At 39.7% G+C, this 27,968-nt stretch overlaps 1 protein-coding gene across 1 annotated transcript; it reads left to right on the top strand.

Moving 5' to 3' along the window:
- Nucleotides 1-11,635: 11,635 nt before the first annotated feature.
- On the top strand, nt 11,636-23,985 carry sgcb.S (sarcoglycan beta S homeolog). Its single transcript, XM_018243139.2, has 6 exons — nt 11,636-11,711; nt 16,249-16,455; nt 18,246-18,431; nt 19,347-19,538; nt 21,773-21,904; nt 22,993-23,985. The coding sequence occupies exons 1-6, from the start codon at nt 11,691-11,693 to the stop codon at nt 23,182-23,184; spliced, it is 930 nt and encodes a 309-aa protein (XP_018098628.1). The 5' UTR covers nt 11,636-11,690; the 3' UTR covers nt 23,185-23,985.
- The last annotated feature ends 3,983 nt before the right edge of the window (nt 23,986-27,968 follow it).

The raw sequence follows: 27,968 nt of genomic DNA, 5'->3' as shown, positions 1-27,968 counted from the left end.
TGATGTCATGCATGTGCCCAACTGTCTTTTGATGGGACTGCTTGTGAGAGAGGAGTGTTGGAAAGAGACCGACCAATGTATGGGGAGGGAGACTGCCAACCCAGTAAAGGGGGTTATGCTCACTGTAACACTTGTGCAGCAGCAGATGCCTTATGTTAGTGGTTTATTCATACAAGAATTGAACCACAGAGACCCCTAACAATATACGGTTTACTGATCTGCATCTCTATCTACCTCTCCTTCAACATGCAAGCCTGCTATATGGAGGGCTTCCCTGCATAAATGCTGATAAATGCTGTTTTAAGTGAGTTTGGAACCATAATAGTTACCATTAATATAGGGTAATAACATACAGTGCCCTCATGATATATGAGATACAAACCTACCAAGTCTTAGTAAGTGTTTTCCACATCTACAGGAAGGGTATCTGGTTGAAGAAAAGCTCACAATAAAAGATGTTCAAAAGGACACTTTCCTTATAAACCAACCTCTGAACAGGCCGAATCCGAATCCTGATGAAAAAGGCCGAATCCTGGATTCTGCAAAAAATAAAATGATACTGGTATGGGAGAGTCATTCATGCATAGTACACTTGCAGATTCCACACTGCACTTTGTGTCAAATTAAAACAAACAAGCACTTTTCATGATCTTCCAGTCTGTTCATCATACAACCTCCTGGTTCCTATGGTAATTGGGCCCTAGCCACCAGATACTGGAGAGACGCAGAACAAAGGTTAACTCAACAAAGAACAGATATATTGAAAACGAATTTCGAATCCTAATGCCTATGTCATACTACACAAATTCAATCTGAGGTGAACTAGTTAAAATAGTACATTAAATTAAGGGAACCTATCAGATAACAATCCAGGCAATGCAAGTTTTGTAAGTATTAATGCTGGTCCCTAAAATACTCATTTTTAAAACATGTATCGAAAAGTTGGAATGTATGGAAAAGTCTCTTCCTTTTAAAATATACTTGGTGATGTGTTTGCACATGGGCGGCATATATTACTTTTCATTGTAAACACGGCTTCCATTCCATTCTTGGGCAAGGAGGATTCCGCAAAGTAAGTGAGATGTTTCCAATACTTTACTACTGTAATATACAGGGAATTATATGCTCTGTGTTTTTATAGAGAATTCTGCAGCTGACATGATTAAATTCTATTTTATGCCATTTAAATTCTCTCTGAATAATTTTACATGCAATTTAAATTCTCTCTGAATAATTTTACATTTTATTTCATTTAATATATTGTAAAATACATTTAATATAGTTTTAAAACATGATTTCTCCCAGAGTTCCAGTCAGTGCTCTGATGCGTCTACCTAATAAGTGTATGAATCCGAACAAATGTGTATACTTCCAGGAAAATATGCACACGGGATCAGCGCCTGTGGCAACAGAAATTAGGAACTACCATAGCGTAATATGTTCACTATAGATGATGAGTATCACCAAGTGTTTCTAATTGACTTATTTTGTAAGTGCTCCCCTTTCTCTGATATATATCTGGTTGGGGGGAACAAGTGTTAGAGGGGTGAAGAGTGAGAACAATTTTCTTCAGTGCAGCAGTGGGTCCATATAGCAAAATTGGAACACCTCCACCATTTAGAAAAATTGCCTACTTACAAACCACTCCTGTGGTCAAACGTGTTTATTAACTCCTCCTGTACGGTCCTAGTTTAACCTCGCATCCTCCATGGACTCCAAGGGAGGGATAGAGAAACCGGAAATAGTATAATAACGTTTTATTTAAAATACTTCTTAAAAACAATAAATACACTCACATTTTGTTCTTTAGTAAAATCGCATTCAGTCCAAATTGTTGTAGTTTGCAAAGTCCCAGAGGATGGTGATTGCCAGCCGGATTCAAACCTCCTCGTGGTGCTTGTACTGGACCGATAATCAGTACGACTGATTGGTGGTGTCCCTACAAGAAAACCTTTAATACTAATTTCTCTATGGCTTTCTCAGGTTATGTTGGCTACATTTGCCAACCGGAAACTGGCTGTGAAGGTCATCAAGAAGAGTCCTGAATGTAATTACAACAGCATCCGGATAGAGGCCAGTGTGCTCATGATGCCTCATCTGAATCCATTCCTGTGTCAAGGCTATTCTACTTTTCAAACTCAGGTACAAAACTGGGACAAATTTAGCATTTATTCAGTTTTGCACTTTTGTTTCAAGTCTTTTAATCTCTTTTCATTTGTCTGTATAACCAGCGTCATGTTTTCATGGTGATGGACTACCTCAGTGGAGGAAGCCTTGCACGTCACCTGGATTACTATGGGAGCCTGGAGCCAGAGACAGTGCTGTAAGTAATTTGGGGGGATTTTAGGAAAAGGCAGTTGGCATAAAATAAATAAAAATAATGCTGTAAAGCAACTGGACCTGTTTGTTTCTCTACACAATATAAATAAGTGTGCATATGTTAACAATTTCTGTTATGCTTTTTAACATTTTATTTTTGTTTAAAAGTTTCCATTCAGCAGAGATCGTGCGCGGCCTGGAGTTCCTGCACAGCTGCGGCATTGTTCATCGGTCAGTATAGCTTCTCCAGATCTCCTCTCCATAATGTTTCTATTGGGTTATCTATATTTGTATTACTATTACATTGCTTCCTACCCTCAGTCTGATTATTTCTATCTTGACATATCTTATCAACCCCTAGAAATACTGTCTTCTATTTACAGAGATCGCAAGCCTGACAATATCCTGCTGGACCAAGACGGCCATGTCAAAATATCTGACTTTGGCCTGGCAGTTCCAAACATGTTTAGCGAGAGGACCATTGGAGGCTGGGCAGGGACACTGGGGTACATGGCTCCAGAGGTGAGCAAAGCAATTCCAGTGCACAGAGCAACTATCTTAACCCAGCTTTTCAAATGTACAAACATAGGTATCAGTATTATAGCCATTTGCTATTAATATTTTAGCAGTTGTCTAAAACAGTATATATTCATGTCTGTATGTAATTATTATTTTGCCAGTGATGCACTTTATTCAAAAATGTTGCTTAAAATCCAGTTTATTATGCCTTTGTCTCTATCTCTTTCTTTACTTCAAGAACAATCTTACTTGCCATGAGAAAAATGTTTACAAAATTAATATATAATCATTATAGCCAGAACTATAGCAGTAAGACTAATATTCAACTTCACATATTTCTATACTTTCTTAGACTTTTTTTTTACCTTCCTGCAGATGAACTAGAAGTTTATTAGGAATGTATTGAGCAAAGGGTAAACTTCACAGACATGAGTAAGCCTCACTATTTTCTTATGATGTTATTTAATGACTGTTGCTATAATATTGAGATAAGAGCACAAATTGGTATACCCTTATGTATATATATATATAAATATGTATATAATCCTTATTTAACCTAAACTATAGGTAGAGGTCTGACGAAGTCAGATGAGATAAAGGGTTAAAAAAATTTAGATTAGAGAAAAGAAACCCCACCAAGTAGTTAATACAATATCGATACCAAGTTAATTAAACCCTTCAGTTGAAGGGCTAAGGTAGTTAAAAATGATAAAGGTAATTAATAAGAAAGTGCTATCTAATAATTTAAGTAAAGTGCAAGTGCAAATAAATACGGTGAAATCAATCAGCCGCAAAGGCTGGTGAAGAAAATAGTTGATTATTTCTTAAACTAAAAGGGTATATTACCCTACCAATTCATTCAAATTACACCCCTTGATAGGCAAATTAATTAATTAATTAATTAGCCAGGCTCAAATATTCAACAGAGTTAACAAGTTAAAGTTGCAATTGAATTCTACCAGTAAAGTGCAGTGCAATAAATAGGGTAAAAATTAAACTTGGTACTTAATTAACTAGTTAAAAAGGAGGAATTAGAAGATTGGATCTTTTGTCTTTGTTGCTTTATAGGAAGCATGGAGCCCACTGGCACTTTATCAGACTCTCAAGCACGCCTCATTGAATCACTATATTCTCCTTTAAATTGGTTATATATAAAGGCAGAAACAAGCTTACCTGCAAGACATGCCGTTCAAATGCTAGAAAATTGTCCCACTTTGAGCACTGAGGATGCTTCAGAGTCTGAGTAGCAGCCAGCGCTCCAGTACTCATCTTTGAAGATGAACATATGATTTGATTTGCTCGGGTGTCACTCTGCCTACATGAATAAAGAATTCTCACTTTACAGGGGCAAAATCACAGTTTAATATTTCCTCTCATCCTAATCATAAATCACATTTACACTGGTTGAGTGTTTAAAGTTTAGTTAGGTCTCCTTTCCTGTAACTTCTGCTGATTTCAGTCAATGTGGCAGTCAATAAAATAGTTTCTGTCCAGTATCTCTACACTAATGGAGAAGTCTTAAACATTTGTGTAGACAGCCATGCCCTCAATTCCACTGAAGTGAGTAATGCCTCATGCACCTCTATAGTCTGCTCCACCTGTATTTAACCCTATCCCAAACAAAATAATTATAACAATTAATATTTGAACCACACATGTCAAGGCACCTGAATTAAGTATATATTGTTTTCCTCATATGCTCTGTTTTTCATAACTTTCTCTAAAATATTAATATTTTGAAAGACAAATAACTAGTAGGAATGGTATGGTTGTATTTTTTTGCTGGAACAAGGTCTGTTCCTCTAGTCGGACAATGCAAGAGAAACAATGGACATGCTTTTACCACTGTGAATTAACCAAAGAACTACACCTAGCTGGGGCACACTTGTTTTGTATTTATTTTGTAACTCTTATTTTCTCAAGTGTATTTTGTCACACTGGGTGTATAATGGCACATTTGCCATATTCTCAGTTAATGGTAAATGTCAGTAGAGTTAATTCTCACAGGATTAGCAGAAAAGCGATAAAAGCAAGTAGATCCCTTATCCGGAAAATGGTTATTCATAAAGCACCAAATGACAGAATCGCCATAGCTTTTATAGCGTGTCTGTAAAGCTTTTAATGATTTTCTTTATTTCTATAAGCTAACTAAGTTGCATCAATCCATATTGGTGACTGGCAAAAAAAATCCTATTTAACGTTTAAATGATTTTTAGCAGCAAGGGTATGAGGATTTAAATTACAGAAAAAATCATGATGCTGCTGGGCAGGCCCGGACTGGCAATCTGTGGGTTCTGGCAAATGCCAGAGGGGCTGCAATAAGGTCCCATAGAAAGTCAGTATTTAGTGGGCTGGTGGGGGCTGTTTGGGTCTCTGTGTGGGCTGAGTGGGCCTCTGTGTACCTGAAATGTCAGGGCCTATTTTAATTCTCAGTCCGGACCTGCTGGGAGCCATTTTCTCCCGCTATAGCCTCGCAGCCCAGACCAGGGGAGGACCACCACATCCATACTCAGGGGAGGGGGGCACAGTTCCAGCAGCACTTCCAGTGCTGCATTAGCTGTGCAGGAGACTGGGGGAAATCCCTTGAGCGCAAATTCAAGAAAACGGCTCCCAGAAGCGGCCAGCACCACCGCAGAGACAACCAGGGAGCAACAACAAGTGCTCTCTGCCACCCCCACATGCCGCAGACCTCCAGTCAGCCGGGACCTCCTTCCACCCTGGTGCGGCAGGAGACAAGGGGCAGCAGGGCTCGGAGCAGAGTCAGCAGCAGCACATCGAGTAAGTGATGTGCGGGGTGAAGTCCAGCGGGAAACACTACGGTCAGTTCACCTGTGAGGGCTACAAAAGTTTCTTCAAGAGGATCGTCCCTGATCCGCAGTTTCACACGCTGTCGGCAGATAGCCAGGGAGGAGAAATCAAGCACCGCAGAATGGATGTCGCCCTGTCGCCTTTTCTGAAGAGGACTGGAAGAAGCATTTCAGTAAGTTATTTCTTAATAAAGGCTTTATGATTTTAAAGTTTAATTTGTAGTGGTGTTTATTTTTCGATGTATACTAACAAATCTTTTTATAAATATTTTTTGATGTTACTGGAATGGTCTCACACTATGATTATGTTTATATAATTAAATTTCACCAGGTATGAAATATTTATAGGAAAGGAAGTTCTAAAAACAGAAAAGTCAAAGTAAGAGAAAATGGGAGAATATGACCCAGTTTAACATGTTTTCCTACATGGACACTTTAAAGATAGATCCAAACTGTTTTAGAAGTGGAGAGGTTAAGTGACTGCCAAAATGGTGCAGTGTTTCATAGCATTGGCCAGATTATCTTCAGATCTACATTGTACTGGGATTAATGCTATTACAAAATGGTGTTATCCTCTACATGGATTTTTTAGGTCAGTTACCGGCCTTTTCAAAAAGCCCATTGTGACCTGCACCAGCCTTAAACCGCCAGTTGGCCAGCCCTGCTGTAAATTATTCCTGCCTCTAAATAGCAACTCAGAAAATAAAGCTCGGCTGCCAAACGCTATGTGACAAGCCATGTAAGATTTGTGGATTATAGAAATCAAGACTCCAAATACCTGTGGAATACGTCATGTTGTTTGAAGTAAAATGGGCAAAGTATGTGCAGCATGTGGTTTTAATTTACCTCACGCGTTTTATTCCTGAGTATCAATAAAGGCAGTGTTTACAGTATGGTAATCAGATAGAGCTGGGGTTACAGAGCAATAAAAAGTGGCAGTCCGTTTCATTGTATCAACAATAAAGCAATGGCGACATCTAGTGGCAAAAAGGTTCTGCATGAGTGAAAACTTGTGAATCTCTGTGGTTCCTGACCCCATATGGGTTCAACCATATGAGTTCAACAGTTTTATTGAGATGGTGCTGGTAACCTTTATTTGATATTTAAAGAATAAAATCTTCATTAGCAAACCTGCTGTGTATTTTAATTTGCGGCAGTTGATAGCATGTTGTTTTGCAGTACTTTATTGAGGTGATGTGAATTTCCCAGTGTTTTTTGATCTTTGTATCAGTGGCACAACCATAGAAGAAACAGGCCCTGCGATTATGGGGGGTTGCAACACTATACCCTGTAATAAAACGGCATTAAAACAGTGTAATTGTATTACGTGCATTTTCCATGAACAACTTCCGCCGGAACGTGCTTACAAAGGCCTGAAGCCATGTAAAATAACAGCGGAAAATCTGGCGTTTGTGTGGCATAAAATAAAAAACACCTTGATAAATTTGCCTTTTATTTTACACAGGTTTTTACACTGTTTTTGGTGAATTTCATTTTACACAGTATAATAAATAGGCCCCTACACTTACATTCTTTCCCCCATATATAATCAAATTCACAACGTTTGCTCAGGTGCAGTAAACTGTAGCAACCAATAAGATGTTTCCTAGTAAATAGGTGCACCTGAGGGGTTTGGGCAAATGTGCAGTGACCCATAGCACCAATTGCAGCTGGCTATTAAAATAAGCCTATCAATGATTGGTTGTGTTTGGCATGGCTGGGCCAAGCTGAACAGGCACCCTATGCAACCCGGCCAGCCACCTCGTTTCTCCACCTCTGTGTGCGTGATGACATCACACTGGGGACGTGATGACACAGGGGTAAGCAGCGGAAGGGAGAGCAGTTTAGCAGAGGGAAAGCTAACACTGACTAAAGGTAGGCAGAAAACCCTTCAACAAGTACCTGCCCAGTATCCCCCTATCATTGCACCCTAGGCGGTGCTTCATCTGCCTACCTCTAGTTCCAGCCCTGGCATTGGATTACTGCAGATGGATTACTGCTCAGTGTTCATAAATGAGCACCACTGTGTTTTATTACATAACCCCATGTGGCCAAAATATGGGTTCCAACAGCAGTTGCAGGTAGGGATTTACCGAACCAGCCAGGGTTGGTATCACAAATTTACTGGCAACTAGTCCATCAACCCCCAACCCATACCTTCTCAGCTCCCACAGATGCATGACATCCCCACCCAGTTTCACCCTTGAAGGTGCAAACTTCACCCATTGACTTCATGGTTCTTCACTTCAGAGCCGCCACCAGTGGACTTCTGGTATCATCAGTGTGAATAGGTGGCAACCCTGGTTACAGGGCACCTCCTAAACAGACTTTCATTAAGACTCCATTGTGCTGGTGGATAATTCACCCTCTCTTTCTAGGAGCTCCTCTAGGATTAACTTTTCTTGCCCTCTTGGTCAAACTGATCAACTGCCAACTGAAAGTGAAGTGAACCCCTCTTAATCCCATCACGTTATCCAGTGGTGTAACCATAATAAAGAATACCCTGCAGCGGGTCTGCTATTGTGTAATCTCCCAATGCAAGTAAGCAGGCCTGGACTGGCAATCTGTGGGATATGGCAAATGCCAGAGGGGCTGCTATAAGGTGCCATAGAAAGTCAGTATTTAGTGGGCTGGTGGGGGCTGTTTGGGCCTCTCTGTGGGCTGATTGGGCCTCTGTGTACCTGAAATGCCAGGGCCTATTTTAATTCTCAGTCCAGACCTGCGAGTAAGAGAGTGACAGGCAGATTGGGGGGAGCAGAGAGTGGTAAGAAAAAAGAGAAAGAACTGACCATGTAATTGCACCTTCCCTTCTGTTACATCAGAAACCTCATATGTGTAATGTTAAAACAGAACTTTTAATAAACTGATAACATAAAAAAGTCCAGGGTTAGGAGCAGGGGGACAGAAAATCCAGAGATAGGGGGTTGGTCACAACCATGTACATCTACTATATATCCAAGTGTCCAAACCTATCTAATATAGGTATAGTATAACAATCAGAGGTGTGTGATCCTATAGTATATTAAGGGACCGGTAAAGGCATCCATTCATTCACCCTCCGATGCCAATCCCTTCACCCACATAGAGTCCCCTCCCATGGGTGATACAGTTGAAGTCACTGTCCGGAGTGTGAAACCTTCAATGTGTACACACTGACTGCCAAACAGACTATTGTATATTGTGCCTTTAAAGTGAACTGACTGTCTACCGGACTATCCTCAGGCACACCTCTATAGTAAACTGACTGTCAAACAAAGTCCATTTCCATTTTTCTGTCCATTCAGTCAAGCTTGTGCGGTAGCTCACCTTCAAGTTAACTTGAACTTAATTTCAATTTCATTTTTATAGTTTTTGATTATTTGTCTTCTTCTTCTTCTGACTCTTTCCAGCTTTCAGGGGTGACTAGCCCCATCTAAAAAATAAATGCTCTGTAAGACTACACATTGTTATTGATACTTTTTAATAATCTTTCTATTCAGGTCTCTCCTATTCATATTCCCGTTTCGTATCCAAAGCGATAATAAAAACCTCTAAAATCACAAATAATAAAAAATGAAAAGCAATTGCAAATTGTCTCAGAGTATCACTCTCTATCATACAAAAAGTTATTCAAAGGTGAACAACCCCTTTAAAACTTGTATTTAGCATCAAGTTGTTCCCCACAGCCAACCAATGGTTGGTTGGTTTGGTGTAACTCTTACATTTTTGCTGGGAACTTTGTAGTTGAGTGTAAGAAAATTCAATATGATGTAAAGAGTGTTTTGGTTGCCAGTACAGGGAATTGCAGATGTACAACTGCAACTCACTTTCCTTATGTAGGAAAGCCCTCTGTATAACAGGCTTGCATGTTGAAGGAGAGGTAGATGGAGATGCAGATGAGGAAACCTTATATTGTTAGTGATCTCTGTGGTTCAATTCTTGCATGAATAAACCACTAACATAAGGCATCTGCTGCTGTGCAAGTGTTACAGTGAGCAAATATGGTGCCTACCTCTCCAGCTAGTTGACAGGGAGATGCGTTTGAAGGAATCTGTAACCTGCAAACAACATTTGTACTGGGATAGGATTGCCACCTACCAACAGCTAATGGGTTTGGTGCAGCCTCTCGGAGAGAGAAGTGAAATAACATTTTAACAAACTAGGGGCATTTCAGTACTCATATTTTTTCTCTTAGGGCAAATTAAACAGCAGGTCAACTCCATTCTGACAACACAGACAGTACAGGAGCAGAAATGTTGATAAATGAATATGAGAATTTTGAATGTGCTTGATGGCAATTCTTAAGGAAAGATCTGAATGATCTGAACTCTGAGACACAGATGTAGCATATTTTATTCACCAAGGAAAGGGTATTTCATGTCATACAAATTTTATGTAAAATAAGGATGATGACCCATAGGTAAAGACAGCTCAAAGAATATCTAGACGAGGGAACTGAGCAACTTGGGGAGAATCCTTTGCATTTAGAAAGATATGATTTTAAAACATTTTACTACAGTATTTGTAATTGTGACACTAACCACCTTAACTAAAAGCAATGAATAATTGGGCTCTATACTGTATGGGCATCTAAAGAGATAACTGGAACCCTAGAAGATGCAGTTGCTGGATGGTTGAAGGACTAATTCATCAACGTTTTTCTGTAAAACTAGGTCTGCTTGCAGGGATAAGATCTGGCTGACCACTGAAGAACCCTCCAAAATATTGCAGTATTTGGACCTACGTGACTTTCTTTTGGAGAAGTTGCGTCTGGCAGCAAAGAGGACTTTTTTGTATGAGTAACAGCCCAGTTTGGTCCTGGATAAAAACATGCTCTATAGCACTGCAGGATATGTTGATGCTTTTAATGAGAGTAGTGGCTACATGATATTTTTGGGTTAATGTCCTTTATTAGGCTTTGCTCCAAAACATATTTTGTACCCACTACCTTCATTAAAATCACTTGCAGTGAAACTTCTGTTGTTCCTGTGTTCAAACTTTCATACCCTGCCAATTTTTGTAAAACAAACGTGGTAATTAGGGGGTGTGGTCACAAAAATGGGCATGGTCACGCTTGGCAAATCTTTTTGTCCCTCTTTCTAATTCCAAAATGTTGGGAGGTGTGACCATGGTAACAGCTCAGCATGTACCACCACATGGCAAAACAAACACAACGTCACCAGACAAGAAGATCTCATAATATACAAGCCGCTCAGTAATAGCAGCAGGATTTATTTTTTTCTAACCAGGCCCCCTGGCTGAGTTTCCCATCAAGATATACAGCCTGACGAGCAACAACCGAGATCAGTCACAGAAAGCACTAAGTAGCACGTAATACCACAGCCGTGACTGAACCGCCATCATAAGCTCTGCTTCTCACATAAAGCTCATTTATCAACACTGGGCAGTGTTGATAAATGAATTTGTTTTGCAGGGGGAATTGTCAAATCTGGGGGAATGGCATAAAATGACGGGAGAGGGTTGAAAACTGGGTAACTCCCAGGAGTTGGACCAGTGGCGTAACTGGATGTTACTGGGCCCCACAGCAAATTAATTTTAGGGCCCCAAACATATCCAGAGGTTGTCCTGTTTTACCAAAATGTATTGAACTTGTATATGAATTTGAGCCTCATGGGGCCCCCTATACCTCTTGGGGCCCCTGCAGCCGCAGGGTCTGCTTCCTCTGTAGTTACGCCCCTGAGTTGGACAGTCAGTGCCTGAAATAACAGCAGTGCACACAAATAGTTGCTGCTTCTCTGGCAGCTGTTGGCAAACATTCCTTCAGCACTACAGGAACGCGCCAAGTGTTTAAAGGGTAGGGGGGGTGATTTCACTTCACATCGTTTTCTGTAAATAACACAGGCTCTGGGATTTATCCAGCTTGAAAGCATTCTTTCAAAGATGGAATGGCCCTTTGTCTGTTTTCTTAAATAATACGTTTAGCCGGTTCTGTGTCACTAGGTAAACATCACACTTTTCAACCCCTATTTTGAAAATGGCACATTCACCTTTCTTCACACCGCCTCCTTTTTGCTGTCAGACAGTGGGCGGAACGAAGAAAGAGAGATGGCAGCTGCTGCGGAGCAGGTTAGTTATATACCTGTCATCTCCCTTGGATTTTCCAGGAGTTACACGGTTTTGACCCCCCCTTCCAGTCATTATGGGCCATTCCCCCGGTTTTTACAATTCCCCAGTAATAAAGATTCGCTGTGTGGCTGAGCAGTCAGTGAGCTTCCAGTGTGCGCAGCCGCAGTCCGAGATGTGAGGAGCAGAGTTTATTATGGCCGTTCAGTTACAGGCGATGCTGTCAGTGCTTTCTGTGACTGTCCTCATGTTGCTGCTCGTGATCAGGGGTGTGTCATGGAACTGGCTTCATAAACAAATGCCTCTGTTATTAGTTAATGGCTGCAGGCTGTACTGGAGTCAGACTAGAAAGCAGGCCCAGACTGGCAATCTGTGGGTTCTGTTCTGGCAAATGCCAGAGGGGCTGCTCTAAGGTGCCATAGAAAGTCACTATTTAGTGGGCTAATTGGGCCTCTATGTGGGCTATTTGGGCCTCTGTACCTGAAATGCCAGGGCCTATTTTAGTTCTCAGTCTGGACCTGCTATAAAGCCAGAGGGAGGGTCAGAGTGATGAGGAAGGGGGGGCTGGTGCTGCTCCGTTGAACAAATGCCTCATAAATGTTACTTGAGCATCTCTGTCGGGGAAGCAGTGAGGAGAAGCCAAGTTATAATCAGGGGGTACTGTTGTACTGGGCCCAGGCCTAAAGGGGGGGCAACTGTGCTGCACTTTTCAAAATAGCTGGGCCCCCCTTGACAACGCTGAAGCCGCGCCAAACTCGCCGAAGTCCCGAAGCCACAAAAAGACCCCGAGCCACGAAAGGAGCTGAGGTTGAAGTTGTACTGAACACCAATGTGTTTTTTTTTATTTTATTAAACCCCTAGCCACCAATGTATTATTTTAATACTCTATAGGCCCCTGCCACCAATGTGCCCTGGCGCCAATGTGTTTTTTTTTTTTTTAAACTTATGCGGGGCCCTGACCACCAATGATTTTTTAAAAACATTCATGGGGGGCCCTGGCGCCAACATGTTTTTTTAAACTTATGGGGGGCCACCAATGATTTTTTAAAAACTTTCATGGGGGGGTGCCCTTGCGCCAATGTTTTTTTTAAAAAAAAAAACTTTTATGGGGGCCCTGATGCCAATTTTTATAACTTATAGGGGGTCCCTGGTCACCCATTTGTTTTTTTTTAACTTTTAGAGGGGCCCTGACTACTAATGTTTTTCTAAAAACTTTTTTGGAGTTGCCTGGCGCCAAAGTTTTTTTTTTTAAATTATAAGGGGGCCTGACCTTAATGGCTTTTTATAACTTGTGTGTGTGGGGGGAGGGTACCATTTTTAGTGATGATGTCTGTGTGGTCTTTTAACTATGGTGTGGGGTAGGCAGGATCTGGGGTGGGGGTTAGGGTGGCCGGGCCCAGAAAATGTTGTTGTTTGGGGCCCTGTGATTTCTAATGGTGGCCCTGATTATAATCAATGTAGGGGTGCAGAATGCTAGGAACCCCCCCCCCTTGCCCCGTGATTACAATCAGGGTTGCCAGGTCTAATTTTCAAAACCAGCCAAAGTCGGCTACAAAACCAGCCCAAAACTAGCCAAGAGGCACTTCAAAAGTAGCCCAGAAATAGCACAATATGTGCAGTGAAAAAGTATAAAAAAATAAATGAATATATGTAAAAATACACCTTTTTCAAACTTTCACTGTTTCACAAATTTTTTTATGAAGTAAAATGGGACAGATTTTCCTGTCAGCAGGGGGGTAACTACAGAGGGGGCCCAGGAGGTATAGGGGCACCATAAGGCCCTAATACATATACAATTTCAATTAATATTGGTAAAACAGCTCAACCTCTAGTCTAGACATTTTGGTGGCCAGCAGATTTTTGCCCTGAAATTGAGGAATGTCATGGGAAAATATGAGAATGCTGAAGAGTGATGGGAGACTGGGGTACAGAGCCCAACAACTCCTGACTTCTACACAAGTTAGTCCCACTGTATGCTGGGTATTGTAGTTTTACACAGGGCCGGATTTACATACAGGGCGCCCCTAGGCCCACTGCCGTTTGTCACCCCTGTCCCCTAACCTTTATTCGTGCAAATTTTCATCATCTGGACCAGAACAATGGGGAATTTAAAAATTATTGTATCTCCAGCGCATCCCCAGTGTTTTTGAACAAATGTGGTTGTGGTTGGGTAGCATGCCACCCCCCTAAAATCCTGCCACCCTAGTCCCGGGCCTAAGTGGCCTTTCCACAAATCCGGGCCTGGTCTTACATTAAACTTGGCAGTTGTTAAACAAAAACTACATTACCCAACATGCATTGGGAGACGCAGGCTTGGCACATTAGGGCAAGAAAAACATTGGCTGGTTTCCAAATTACAAACCAGCCAAAGGTCCAAAAAGTAGCCCAAATCTGTACCTTGGGTAGTTTGTACATTCAAAACCAGCCTGGCCTTTAAATTAGTAGCCCAATTTGTCTGGAAACCGCCAACCTGGCAACCCTGGGAGCAATCATGGGGCTGTTGCCTCAGGCCACCCCCCTCCTCTCCTGCTCAAAAATCAGCATCGGAGCAGGTCAAAGGGGGGAAGCATTTTTCCTTGTAACGTCAACTTTTCACTCTACTGAGCATGAGCACACAATCAGGGGCCAAAGACTAGAAGGAAGATGCGAAAGGAGATGGAGCTGTGGTGCTCCTACAGGAGATCCCAAGGGTTTCAGCTTTTACTAAACAGAAACAACAGTTCTGGGGGTTCATGTAAGCCGTTATAATCACTGGGGGGGTGCCTAATGTTTTGGTTATACTATAAGTTCTCCCCGTTCTTGCTGCTAGAAATGCTTAATTGTTTGCAGTGTATTAATAACATGCTGAAATGCAGTTGGAACAACACCGAAATCCTCTGTTTGTTCCTAAAAGATTTGCCTATTTCAGGCTTAGATGACAAGCAAAACATTCATGTTAAAGAAAATCTTACGTTTGCCTGCATCTAGTAACCCATAGCAACCAATCAGATGCTTCTTATCTAACAGCGATATGCTACCAGCTGATTGGTTGCTATGGGTTTCTAGACAAGTTAAAGGACCGTTTATTACACTTCTGCAGGGTAAGAGCTTTTTATTTCAGTCTTGGACATCCAAGAAATGTTACTGTGTTTAAGTTCACAAACCGCAGCCACATTCCAATAGGCCATGTTTCATACAAAATAAACCACAACCGTATTATTATGGGCCGCTGATCTCCCGATAAATTTGTTTAAGAAGTTGGCATCTCTGCGGTTCTCTGCTGATTGCTTATAGCAGGCTTGCCATTGTGCTCCTGGTTTGGGCAACATGTGAGGCTGTGGTTGCTCAGGCACATAATGCAGATGTTCTTCTGAGTATCCGGTGATTATGTGTTTGTGTGTGTGTGCTCCCCTATCTCTTCGACATATAGTAATGTGCTGCTGCTAGGGTGCAGAATAGGGGGCGGTCATTAAAGGGATGACTTTCGAAAGGTGTCATTTGCACCTGGAACGTGGCCTCCTTGACTGTACAATTGGTCAGTGGATGGGAAGTGGACATGGGAATAGCTCCTGCAATGAGGGCATTATTCTTTTCAAAACTGTGCGTGGTATGTTTTCCTATCAAGATTTTCATATATAATTGATGTAATTTGCAACAAAACTGCCTGAAAAATACATATGTGACCCCACCCCTCCCGATCTAACAATATATATATCGATGATCAGATGATCATATCAGATGATATGGATGATCAGCTGCTCTTTCTAGCACACCAAAATAAAAAGCCAAACCAACTTACCCAAATGGGCAAGTGTGTAAGGTAATGGATAATTTATATAGGTCATGGACTTGCCACGATTCTCCTAGCGATCTCTCAGGCCTTGGGTTGATCCATTGGAATTCAGAATACTGTTGTTTGACTATCTATCTGTATGGGCAAAGTGCAGTGATATCCACCCACTCATCACACAGGATTATGAGTCAGACTCGTAACCAGTGTGTGCTGAGTTGTGCATGGCTTTAGCTACATGATCAAAAATCTAATTTAGGTGAGGATCTGGCTGTAAACCTAAACTCTCCCTGGACTGTACATGGAAAGAGGTGAGAGAAAAGTAGCAACACTCATCTGCATTAAATACTCACCCATATTCTCTTACCCATATGTAAAAAGTTTGGAGTTAGCTTCTGAACAGCCCACAAGCCCATCTCCTGTTCAAGGCCTAAGCAATTCTCCTGGTCTGGGTGCAGCTGCTCTATTTCATACCTTCAAACCATTGAGGCTTGTTTTGCTTATGTTCCTAGTTTTTATTATTCCAGCTACAAGACAACCTTATGGAGTATGTGCACAACCTAGTGTGCACTTTTGGACAACAGAACCTATAAATTAGATCATAGATTGAGAATGTCTTGCACCATTTTCCAACACAAAGAGATCAGTGATGCTTCTAAAGGAGTTTTTATTAGACATTAAGATCACCAAAAAATATTCATCTAAACTATACAGAAGAACGTTTGTGAGAAATGGAAATACTCATCCACAATCTGTGATATATTTTGGCAGAGTTCCAATGGGCCAATCAAGAAGTCCATGCGTGAGAAGGCAGTCGAGAGAAGGAACACCAATAAGGAGCACAACAGCAATTTCAAAGCAGGTTATATTCCTATTGATGAAGATCGTCTGCATAAAACTGGTCTGAGAGGCCGGAAAGGGAACTTAGCCATTTGTGTGATTGTCCTCCTGTTTATCTTGGCCGTCATCAACTTAATAGTAAGTACACTCCTCCAAAGTTAGTTTAATCAACTCTGTAAATTAGTTGAACACAAAGTATGGTGATTGGGGCCTCTATTGATCTATGCTTGGTTTTAAACTAAGCAATTGAATTTTCCCATACTCACATTTTACTTTCCAATTTGGCCCCTTCAGTCAGCATCTTATTTCCCCTTGTATGTACCCCTCCAGATGGCTTATATGATAGATATCTGGCCGAAAATTGACCAGAAAATTATTGGCCATGTTTAAAAATCCTGTTGGGTGGGGACCACATAGGCTTGTTAAAGGGGAACTATAGTGAAAATGAAAAATTATTATAAGCTTCAGCATACTGAAATAAGAAACGTTCTAAACTTCTGTACCGTTTCTGAAATAATCACGTTTATCTTTACTATTCCTCTCTCAGCATGTTTCTCCTCAATCTGTCTTCATTCAGGAGTTGGGTGTCAGATGAAGGATCCAATATATCTTATGGGGGGGGGGGCTTCTTTTGCCTAGAAGATTTATTAGAGCTCACTCTATAAAAATCACCAGAAAACATGTCTCTCCACATGCAGGATTTGTGCAAGAGGCAGTTATTTTGTTAGATTTTATTTGTACTGTTATCCGTTATTTGAGTGAGCTCTTATTTCAGAAATGATGCAGAATTTTTAATTGATTTATTTAGAAAGTTTCTTATTTCAATATGATGAAGCTTATTACATTTTTATTTTTGCGATAATTCCCCTTTAAAGCAGTCCTGCCTATTAATGACTGTTGGCTCATTGACTAAACAATCAGATAAGCATGATTTGGCCCAGAATGTAGGTGACCAGGTCAGGCAAAGATCCGCTAGTTTGGTGTGTATGCCCAGCTTTACAATAAAGAATAATGTTGCCCAGGAAGTTTTGTTTCTCACATAAAATCATCTCCAAAGCAGAGGGCAAAATTTCTGGAAATACCTGTTAATTGCACAAGATGAAATCACCTCCAAGATGAAGCAAGGTAAAGCTGGCCATACATTTAAAGATAGGCTCGTTAGGTGAAGCAGTGGGCCGCCGTATTGGGCTGAATCATATGTTGGCCCTACAGGTCCACAAACCATGGGAATGCAGGCCATCGGGGCTAGGACTGCATCAACTATTTCATTCTGTCCTTGGCTCGACAAGATTTTAAACCTGTCTAATCGATATCTGGTTTATTCACAGTTAAATATTAGTTGGACAGGTCTGTTGGAAGGCCCCATACAGGGGAAGATACTGTATGCTATCAACTCAGTCTGAAGGGGCTGAATCTGCCTGTGAATGGCCATAGACGCACAGATAATATTGAACGAAACAAATTTTCGTACGATATTCGGTGCATGTATGGTGAAAAAAGAGCTGACCAATATCGACAGAAGACTTGGATATCGATCAGCTCGCTGATCGAGCTTGACGGAAAATTTTGATCGGGTTCCTTTGAAGGCACCCAAACATTGGCCATTGTTAGTGCTGAATGGTCACATACAGGTAGAATTCTATTGTTTCTACCTTTATATCTGACGATTCAGCTCTACACGTGTGTGTGTGTGTGTTGAAATGAACGATTTTTCTTGGAAAGATCTTTTCCAAGAACGATTGTAATTGTTATGTCTATGGCCACCTTTAGTTGTGCTTCAGCTTGGTTTCATTATTTCCAGCAGTGGTAGAAGTGAGCCTATCATATAATGTATAAATAATCCTAGTTATTTCTGCCATTGACCACATTTTTGACTGCTTTAAGCCCTCTGAGAAAAACAGCTGAAATATTCCATTTTGTTTCTCTAGATTACTTTAGTTATATGGGTTGTGATCCGAATTGGCCCAAATGGCTGTGACAGTATGGAGTTCCGTGACAGCGGCTTGCTTCGATTTAAACAAGTGTCAGACATGGGAGTAATACATCCATTATACAAAAGTACGATTGGAGGACGACGTAATGAAGATCTCGTGATCACTGGTAACAACCAGCCTGTATGTTATCTCAATGTTTAAATTAAAATGGCATTAATAGAAATAGAAAAAATGCTTGAATACGCTATAAGTCATGTTTATTAAAGGTTGAGGTCAGAATTTCATGTTTATTAAAGCTTATACAAGCTAATCAACGTTGTCATATTTCAGCCACATGATATGCTGTATGTTGTATACTTAGAATTTAACAACCACCAGTATTGCTACAAATAAATTTAGCATGTTGTATACTTTAGATGTAGAAATCACCTGTATTGCCACTCTGTCAAATAAAGCGGATTACATTTAAAAAAATGATTAATATAGTTTGTATTAGGACATGAGTGGCAATACAGGTAGTAAATAAGTTTCCTCCTTATAGGAGAAGGAAAGGCTGTTTGCACTTGGTGGGTGTCATATGCTAGGCACCCCCATGTGATTGTATTGACTAACCTGAAACCCCGGGCACCACGGAGAGATCTTCTTTCATAAAAATTTCCCCGGGCAAACGCATTCGCAGTAAAACTAAATTGGCGACTTTGTGCAACCGCACAAAGAAAGATGAAGCAGGAAGAAGATCTCTCTGTGGTGCTCACTGGTATAACCCCAGGCCGGTGCAGTTTTCTGCTCATAGGAGCACTGGCCCGGGGTTTCAGGTAAGTCAATACAATCACTTGGGGGTGCCTAACATTTGGCACCCCCAAGTGCAAACAGCCTTTCCTTCTCCTTTATGTATAAAAAAAATGTTCTGCTGATGAGTTGTATATTGTTTTGTTAATTTTATATTAATAAAGCATTATTAATTAACACATACATTGGTCAGAAAACAAGAATGAATGTGTACAGTTGTTTACAATCTGTTAGGAATTATAAAAACATCAAAAGTAAATAAGGTGAAATTATTTCGTTCATCTCATACTGTGCATATCTTTCTAGGTTATTTTTCAGCAGGGCTCAACAAAACTCAGCGTGGATAAAGACAAGACTTCTATCACCAGCAACATTGGCATGGAGTTTGTTGATCCTCGCACTCAAAAAACATTGTTCAGCACAGACTATGAGAAGCACGAATTTCATCTGCCGAAAGGGGTGAAAACTTTGAATGTACAGAGGGCTTCAACAGAGAGGGTAAGCACAGTGCAGTAGCCAGTTACACATAATGTTCAGTATAAATAGACAGGCTGTGCTAAATAAAAAATGTTTCTAATATATATGTATAAAGGCTGGAGTGACTGGATGTGTAGCATAATAGCCAGAACACTACTTCCTGCTTTTCAGCTCTCTTGGTTTCCAATGATTGGTTACCAGGCAGTAACCAAATCAGTCTCTTAAAGGAGGGCCACATGGGTCATAACTGTTTGTCAGCTGTTTGCTTTTGATTCTGAACTGCATGCTGAGGATCAATTTCAAACTCACTGAACATTTATGTCCGATGTGGCCCCCTTAGAGTCGCTGACTAACTCAGAGTAACTCAAAGAGCTGAAAAGCAGGAAGTAGTGTTGTGGCAATTATGTTAGACATCCGCTATCTCCAGCCTTTATACATTACATTTTTGGCTAACTAACTGTATTAGAAACATTTTTTTTATTTTGCAGAGCCTATCTATTTACCCGTTTTTTTTATTTTTACACTGAACTGTTCCTTTAATGTTGTGTTCATGTATGTAAATTGAGGGTGGAGGGGGACACAGGGCAAAATTACATATTGGCAAAATAGACACATTTATATTGCTGGTCAAATTGCATATGTTCAGTTGTTTTAGACTATGTGGCCAACTTTAGGGTGAAGACACACAGAGCTACTAGTAGCAGCTACTTGTCATAGCTACAAAATATATAGTAGTGATAATTGGTTTTGCTAAGACAATACATGTGTTTTAGCAGAGGCAATTCTCAATATAAGCACAGTAACTGCTACTAGTAGTTCCAGAGCTAATTGTCACTATTGTCTATTTTGTAGCTGTGACAAGTAGCTGCTACTAGTAGCTCTGTGTGTCTTTACCATTCGGGTAAGGTCACACTGTGAGATTTGGTGAGATTTAGTCACCTGGCGACTAATCGCCTCTTCTTTGGGGGGCGACTAATCTCCCCGAACTGTTTCCCCTATCTTCCACCTGCTACAATGAAAAAATGCCTGCCCGAAACTTCCACTGCTATGCCGCAGGCGTTTTTTCATTGTAGCAGGCGGAAGACGGGGAAGCAGTTCGGGGAGATAAGTCGCCCCAAAGAAGAGGCGATTAGTCGCCGGATTACTAAATCTCCCCGAATCTCACTGTGTGACCTTACCCTTAGAGTTAAGGTGAAAGTTGTTTAAAAAATAGCATACTAAGGGCAATGTAACCCATTCATTTGCATTTTCTTTTAATTTGTAGCCCATATCACAGAATGGAGTAGACAGCTCAAAGCAGCCAGGAAAGTGTTAATAGTTTAGGAAACAAACTGAGGAATTGTCTGTTATTTGATATTTATTAAATCTTCCCTTCAATCCATGAATTTAGTGAATACATTAGAATAATACTTTCTCAGCTAAAAACACAGAAAATAAATCTTTAATAAAATCATATATGAAACCAGCACAGTTTACAAGTTATTCCCTTAGGAAGGAAATGTAAATAAATCTTTAATAAAAATCATATATGAAACCAGCACAGTTTACAAGTTATTCCCTTAGGAATGAAATGTAAAAGCATTAAGGACCAGCCTTCTTGGCTTAAGGAAGGATATAAGAAATAAAGAGGAAAGCATGTAAAATCTACACGAATGAGGGTAAGATTCGTCATTTAGGGATCTAAATATTGCAGTTTGTTTTTTTATTGGGTATTGTCGTTGATTAATAAAAGCTTCCTCTGTTGCATTGCACTGTTGCAAGATATAAATCTCTCTGGCCAGTGTAGTATACACAGGTTTATTTGAGGGTTGGGAGGGTTCAGGCCGACTTCACACAATGGTTGCAGGTGGGTTTGAGCTGAACTTTACCCTTCTGCCACCACCCTTCAACCTTACAATGCCCAACTTCCACCTCCAGTTGCTTTTTATAGCCTTGCACTTGCATGCCCCGCCCCTTACATGATGTTAGAGCTTGGCAGGGACAGGTTTATAAATATGGAAAAGCACCGGATTAGGGTCGGTGCGGGCACTGAAGGGCAAGTTAGAGTCAGGTCAACTTTTTGTAGCCCTACACATCACTAGTATGCAGCTGAATGAAAAGAATGCTGGCATATGTTGTAAATAATAACAACCATTATGGTATATGCCTTTGCGTGTTTTATCTCTTTCTCTAATCAATTTTACCTTTGCCTTTTGTCTTTTTTTTTTTTTTTCTTTTTTACAACACTGGATTTGTTCTGCCTTTTTATGTTTTAGATAACTAGCAATGCTACCAGCGATCTCAACATAAAAGCAGATGGCCGCGCGATTGTCCGTGGAAATGAAGGGGTGTTCATCATGGGAAAGACTATTGAGTTTCGCATGGGTGGGAACATGGAGCTCAAAGCTGTAAGTCCATTTAAATATTGTTTATATATTATATTGTCTATTCTGAAAAGCCATTTCCCCTGCAATATTAAGAAAAAACGTGTTCTTTTTATAAATCTGTGTAAAGACACGTGTTGTGTGTGTGTGTATACACACACACATATATACAGATTATTTTTATTAGCACGTATTTATAAAGCACCAATAAATTCCCCAGTGCTGTACAATAAATTAGAATATACACATGCTGATGTATGTACAAGGCAACCATTAACTGGCACAAGAGGTAATGAAGGCTCTGGCCAAAAGAGCTTACAATCTAAAAATCCAACATTCCCTCAGCACTCTGTTTTTCTCAGACATTGGTTTACATCATTCATACAAATGTGCATAAGGCTGTGTATCATTCTTAGTCTAAATTACAAGATATGTATACACATAGACAAGAGGTAGGGATGAAGAGGTCTAGACATAGGGGGTTATTTATCAAAGTCTGAATTGATCTCAATATTTTCTGCTACAAACTCCGATCAAATCCGCTCAGGTTTTTTACGCTTATTTATTAGCTTTTGTGATTTATTTCGGAATTTTCACCGAAAACTTCGGAGTATTGCACGAAACCCAGCGCACATCAAAAAATCATTGGTACTTCTTCCATTGACTTATATGCAACCTTGACAGGTCTGAGATGCTGGATTTTCAGATTTGATCCAATTTTATGAGAAAAAAAAAATTCGTGATTTTTGCACTCTGAGTTTAGTAAATAACCCCCGTAATGTATGGTGGCCCAAATTATGGCACAATCCCATATCCAGAAAAACCCAGTTCCTCTGCATTCTTGATAATAGATCCTTTACCTATTAATTTACACTGGAGGGTCCTACCGAAAACAACATCATTGAAGAGGCAGCACAAATTGAAACAGAGGCCATTGTAATTTTCATTGTATAATTATCATCGTTCACTTACCTACTGCCATGGGTAAATTGTTGATCGTAGTATACGGATGAAGCAATTCTGTGTGTTATTAATATCATGTAATTGCGATCAGGGATATTCCTTTTTAATCTAAAACGACCTACTGATAGAAGGTGTTTATCCCCATGCAGGAGAACAGTATAATCTTGAATGGCACAGTGATGGTGAGTACTTCCCGACTACCCAGCTCTTCTACAGGGGAATTGCTGTACGACGATGGATGGATGAGGTACAAGCTGTGCTCATGCGCTGATGGTACCCTCTTTAGGGTGAAGGTAGAAAGTCGGAACATGGGATGCCAAACATCAAGTAACCCATGCTAGGCAGGGGTATTAAAGGAGTAGGATAAAGAGAGGGGAAAACACTTTAATCAACAAGGGTGCAGTGTTACAATACTTTTATTTTCTTTTTGTGTGACTAGCTTGTTATAATACATTTCACCAAAATATTTATCAGTATTCGCTATTTATTAACAGTATTTACCATTTATCACTGCCGCACAGAAGGTGTGTTTTAAAGCTTGTGCTTTTATAAGCTGCGCAAGAAACCGTTTTCTGCTCGTAGCTCTCCGCAAGGCTAATGCCACATGAGACTGATTCTTGGCCTCATGCAGGTGCCAAAGTGCCATCTGCATCAACTGCCATTTGCTACAAGTGCCCTGATCATTGTACGACTCCAAAAAAAGCAGATATGCTAATATATCAGAGGCTATAAAACACTTGCAGCTAGCCCCCAGCTAATAGTTAATATTGTAATAGAATCATGTGTTCCAATAATGTTTGGGTAACTGATATGTCCAGTCAGTGGGCATTTTTGTTTGAGCATCACAAAAATGGACATACCCTCGTTTTTTACAGGCCTCTCTCAAAATATCAATAAGCTTCAAAGCTTATTACATCATCAAAGATTATTCTAAAAAATATTGAAATACATGGCTGACTAGTTATAGGTAGATATTTTTAATATTAATTAAATAAATTGTGCAGTTCAGTCATTCTAAATGATATCTGGGATTGCACTTCCAGCTTGTTCATTAAAGGGACAGTTCAGTGTAAAAATAAAAACTGGGTAAATAGACAGGCTGTGCAAAATAAAAAATGTGTTTAATATAGTTCGTTAGCCAAAAATGTAATGTATAAAGGCTGGAGTGACTGGATGTCTAACAGAACAGAACACTACTTCCTGCTTTTCAACTCTCTAACTCTGAGTTAGTCAATGATTCAAAGGGGGGGCCACGTGGGACATAACTGTTCAGTGAGTTTGCAACTTATCCTCAGCATTCAGCTCAGATTTAAATGTAAACAGATATGACCCATGTGCGTTTCCTTCTCAAGTCACTGATTAGTTACTGCCTGGTAACCAATCAGTGGAAAGCAAGACAGATGAAAAGCAGGAAGTAGTGTTCTGGCTATTATGTTAGACATCCAGTCACTGTCTTTATACATTAATTTTTTTGCTAACTAACTATATTAGAAACATTTTTTATTTTGCACAGCCTATCTATTTCCACCATTTTTATTATCATTTTCAGTGCATTTTTAAAGGAAAATGTATTATACCACTACCAAATGTTTTTTTGTGGCACTTTGGTTTGATTAATGATAAATATGTATTTCCTTTTATAATATTTATGCTGCGTAGTCAAAGCCAATGTATTATAATACTGTGTGTGTGTGTGTGTGTGTATATATATATATATATATATATATATATATATATAATCTCCTATGCAGCATTGTTTAAAAATGTTGAATCTACTGAACTCTGGTACTTTTATGTCAACATAGTTACTCTTCCCCCTCTCAACATCGGTGTCTCTTCGTTCTCTCTTCATGCTGGAGCTGGGAGTCTGATTCTGGATGATCGTTAAATCTAATTTATCTTTTGGGGGGCTCCTTTAGATTAGATGTATTAGTGCTCACTTTATTAAAATAAACATACATTTTCTCTACTGTTTCTCTACATGCAGGATTTGTGCCAAAATAAGTTATTTTGTTTGTGCTGAAGTTGGTTATTTGAGTGAGCTCTAAAACATCTGCTAGGAAAAGGGAGCCTCCCTTTATATTGGATCTAACTGTCAATGAAAATCTGACACTCAACTGCTGCATGAAGACAGAATGAAGAGAAACAGATGCTGAGAGAGGGATAGTGAAGGTAAACTTAATTATTTCAGAAATAGTTCAGAATTTTTAATTGATTATATTTAGAAAGTTTATTGTTTCAGTATGCTGAAGCATATATAAAATGTTCAATAGTGCGATAGTTACCCTTTAAGGGGTTCACTTTGGTTATGAGAAAGGGAAAATAATATGTCAAACAATGGCAGACTGAATCAGTGGGTGAAAAGACAGCTATATGGTCACATTGCTTTCATAAAGATGGATAGAATTTACAGACTAATGATGCCAATTCCGGCTCTCTCACAGATAACAATGGCTAATAATGCGTATGAATGTGTGCCTTTATTATATTTATTTGTTTCAATCCAGAAATTAATGTGTTATATGATATGATATGTGTTGTTGTTGTTTTTTAACACTAAAAGAAAAATGCGGAACTGGAGTGGAAACTGTTCATTAAAGGATTACTAAGAAGTTCTGAATCCTGTATTTCTTGCACTTTACACCCTCTAGTTTTGTGAAGTGCGAATAAACTATTTTAAAGGAGAATTAAACCCTAACGTTAAAATAACCCTCCCCCCTACCCTACATAGACCCTCCTCCCCCTAGTTTTGTGAAGTGTGAATAAACCATTTCCCTCTCTCATCCTCTCAGCCTAAGTGTTACCCTGGGCAAATGCCCCTAACGTTTTACCTACCCCTCGGTGCAGATTCAGGCGACGGAGTTCATGGGCGCCATCTTCAGCCGATTCGGTAATCTTCGGAACGAGACCGGCGCTTCAGCAATCTTCGTGAGTTATGGCGCATGCACAGTTGTCGCAACACAGAAAATTGCTCCAACTGCTCATGTGCCGCCATGCTGGTCTCATTCAGAAGATTTCCAAATAGAAGAAGATGGCGCCCGTGAACTCCGATGCCTGAATCTGCACAGAGGGGTAAGTGAGACGTTAGGGGCATTTGCCCGGGGTAACACTTAGGCTGGGAGGATGAGAGAGGGGGTCTATGTAGGATTCGGAGGTAGGGGTTTTTTAACGCTGGGGTTGAATTCTCCTGTAAAGGGGACCTGTCACCCAAAAAAATTATTCAAAGTCTTATTTTATCACATTAGTCAAGCAAAAATTACACTATATAAATTATTTGAATCTTGTTTTCCTTCAGTCTGGGATTAAAATTATAGCAAGCAGGCAGGAGCCATTTTGTGGACACTGTTATTAAGACAAGCCTTGTATCATCTCAGAATCTTGTTTGTGCACCAGAATGGGGGACCTGATGTCCATCCCCATGTCCTGGTTACACAATTAAATGGTAAAGAGAACGGGAGAACACGTGGAAAGCAGTGACATCTAGGAAGTGCTGAATGGAAAGTGAAAGTAATTGTCTGCCCTGCGTGAGGAGGAGGGGCAGACAATATTTGATTGAGAGCTGAGATTTTTAAATGAGCTCACAACAGAACAGAATGCTTTCATAAAAAATAGAAAGTGGATTTCATGTTTAATTTGAAAAGGACTTTTATTATACAGATTTTTGTGTCTGGGTGACAGGTCAACTTTAATGACCATTGCCTAACAAAGGTAATATTTAGAAAGTTTTTACATAACGCCTTGTTCTAGTAATGATTAATTCCATAATTAAGAAGATACACACTTAATATTATGGCTTTAAAACCAAGAAACAAAAATAGAAGAAATGTTTATGGACCATTGTTTATTACAGGTATTCTATTGTTGATTTTTCTGTAGAGTTTATGTAAAATGAATATTCTCCGTATCATAATTTCCTATTCCAGCCTCACAGCTTGGTGTACACTGTCTAGATAGAATGAACTATTCTATTCTATTATTATGTAGAAAGATAACCTATTGCAAGTTGTGATAAAAAGGGGTTAAATATAATTTTGCCTAATGAAAGAAAATCTTATTGAACCAATGCAGAAGGAGCCAGCTGAAAAACAGACCAGTGATGAAGAAACATGCAAGGCATTGGGGGAAATGGAATCTTGACCGGAGGAGATCTGAATTCTGCATTTATGTTCAGTACGATCAATGAAATCAAAGGAACAAATACTGCTCAATACATAGAAAGTGGATGGAAACAGACCAGGAAGCGTAGAACTATGCTGCATTATACACTACGGGATCTATTTATCATTCATACTGTGTAAAAAGTGGAGTGAAGCATTACTTGATGTTCTTCATAACCACCAATAACATCGTTGCTTTTGTTTTCTAACTGTTAAATGTAATTGCTGATTGGTTGCTATGCGCAACATCACCGGTAATTTTTCTCTCTACTTTTAACACAGCGTGATAAATAGTAACTTGTTTCGAAAATTGAAAATGCAAAATAAAAACGTATTTTAAAAAAACTTGTTTCGAGCAAAGCTGCCCTTATCCTTATCAAGTTTACTTTACAACATTTTCACTCACTCATTAAAGAAATTTAATAGGTGGGAGATGTTGAAGGTGTAAATTGTACCCATAAAAAATCAATGTAATTAAAACACTAATTCATACAATAATTCCATCAATGCAAGTATTTATTTTATACTTGCATACTTATTTTCATCCTGGCCAAATAAAAGCATTAATATATACATTATATGAATGCCCAGCACTGAACAACTACTGAATGCCTACTGCAGATGAATATAACAAATCGTTTGCACATAAATGAACCAATCACAAAACTTAAACTGCCCTTATATTATTAGTAAATGGGTTAAATAATAATTTCTTGCCGGCAGAGGCAAGGGCAGTAGTCACTTGTATCTGTGGAAGAAAACGGAGCATATTTTGGACCAGAATCTTTTACAAACAATTCAGTTTCTATTTTTTCCAATAGATACAAATTTTTTTGACGCGCGTCTTTTTATTTTGACGCACAACACCATACAAGTCTATGGGCGTAATTTTTTCGCCGAAAAAATTCGCCCATCCCTAGTGGGGATATTCCAAGTAATGGCGAGACACTAGTGTATTTGTACTGGTA

The sequence above is a fragment of the Xenopus laevis genome, chromosome 1S, assembly GCF_017654675.1.
Source record: "Xenopus laevis strain J_2021 chromosome 1S, Xenopus_laevis_v10.1, whole genome shotgun sequence".
NCBI classification, from domain to species: domain Eukaryota; kingdom Metazoa; phylum Chordata; class Amphibia; order Anura; family Pipidae; genus Xenopus; species Xenopus laevis.
Note: the sequence above shows the minus strand (reverse complement) of the source record. Positions and strands in the feature narration are given on the sequence as shown.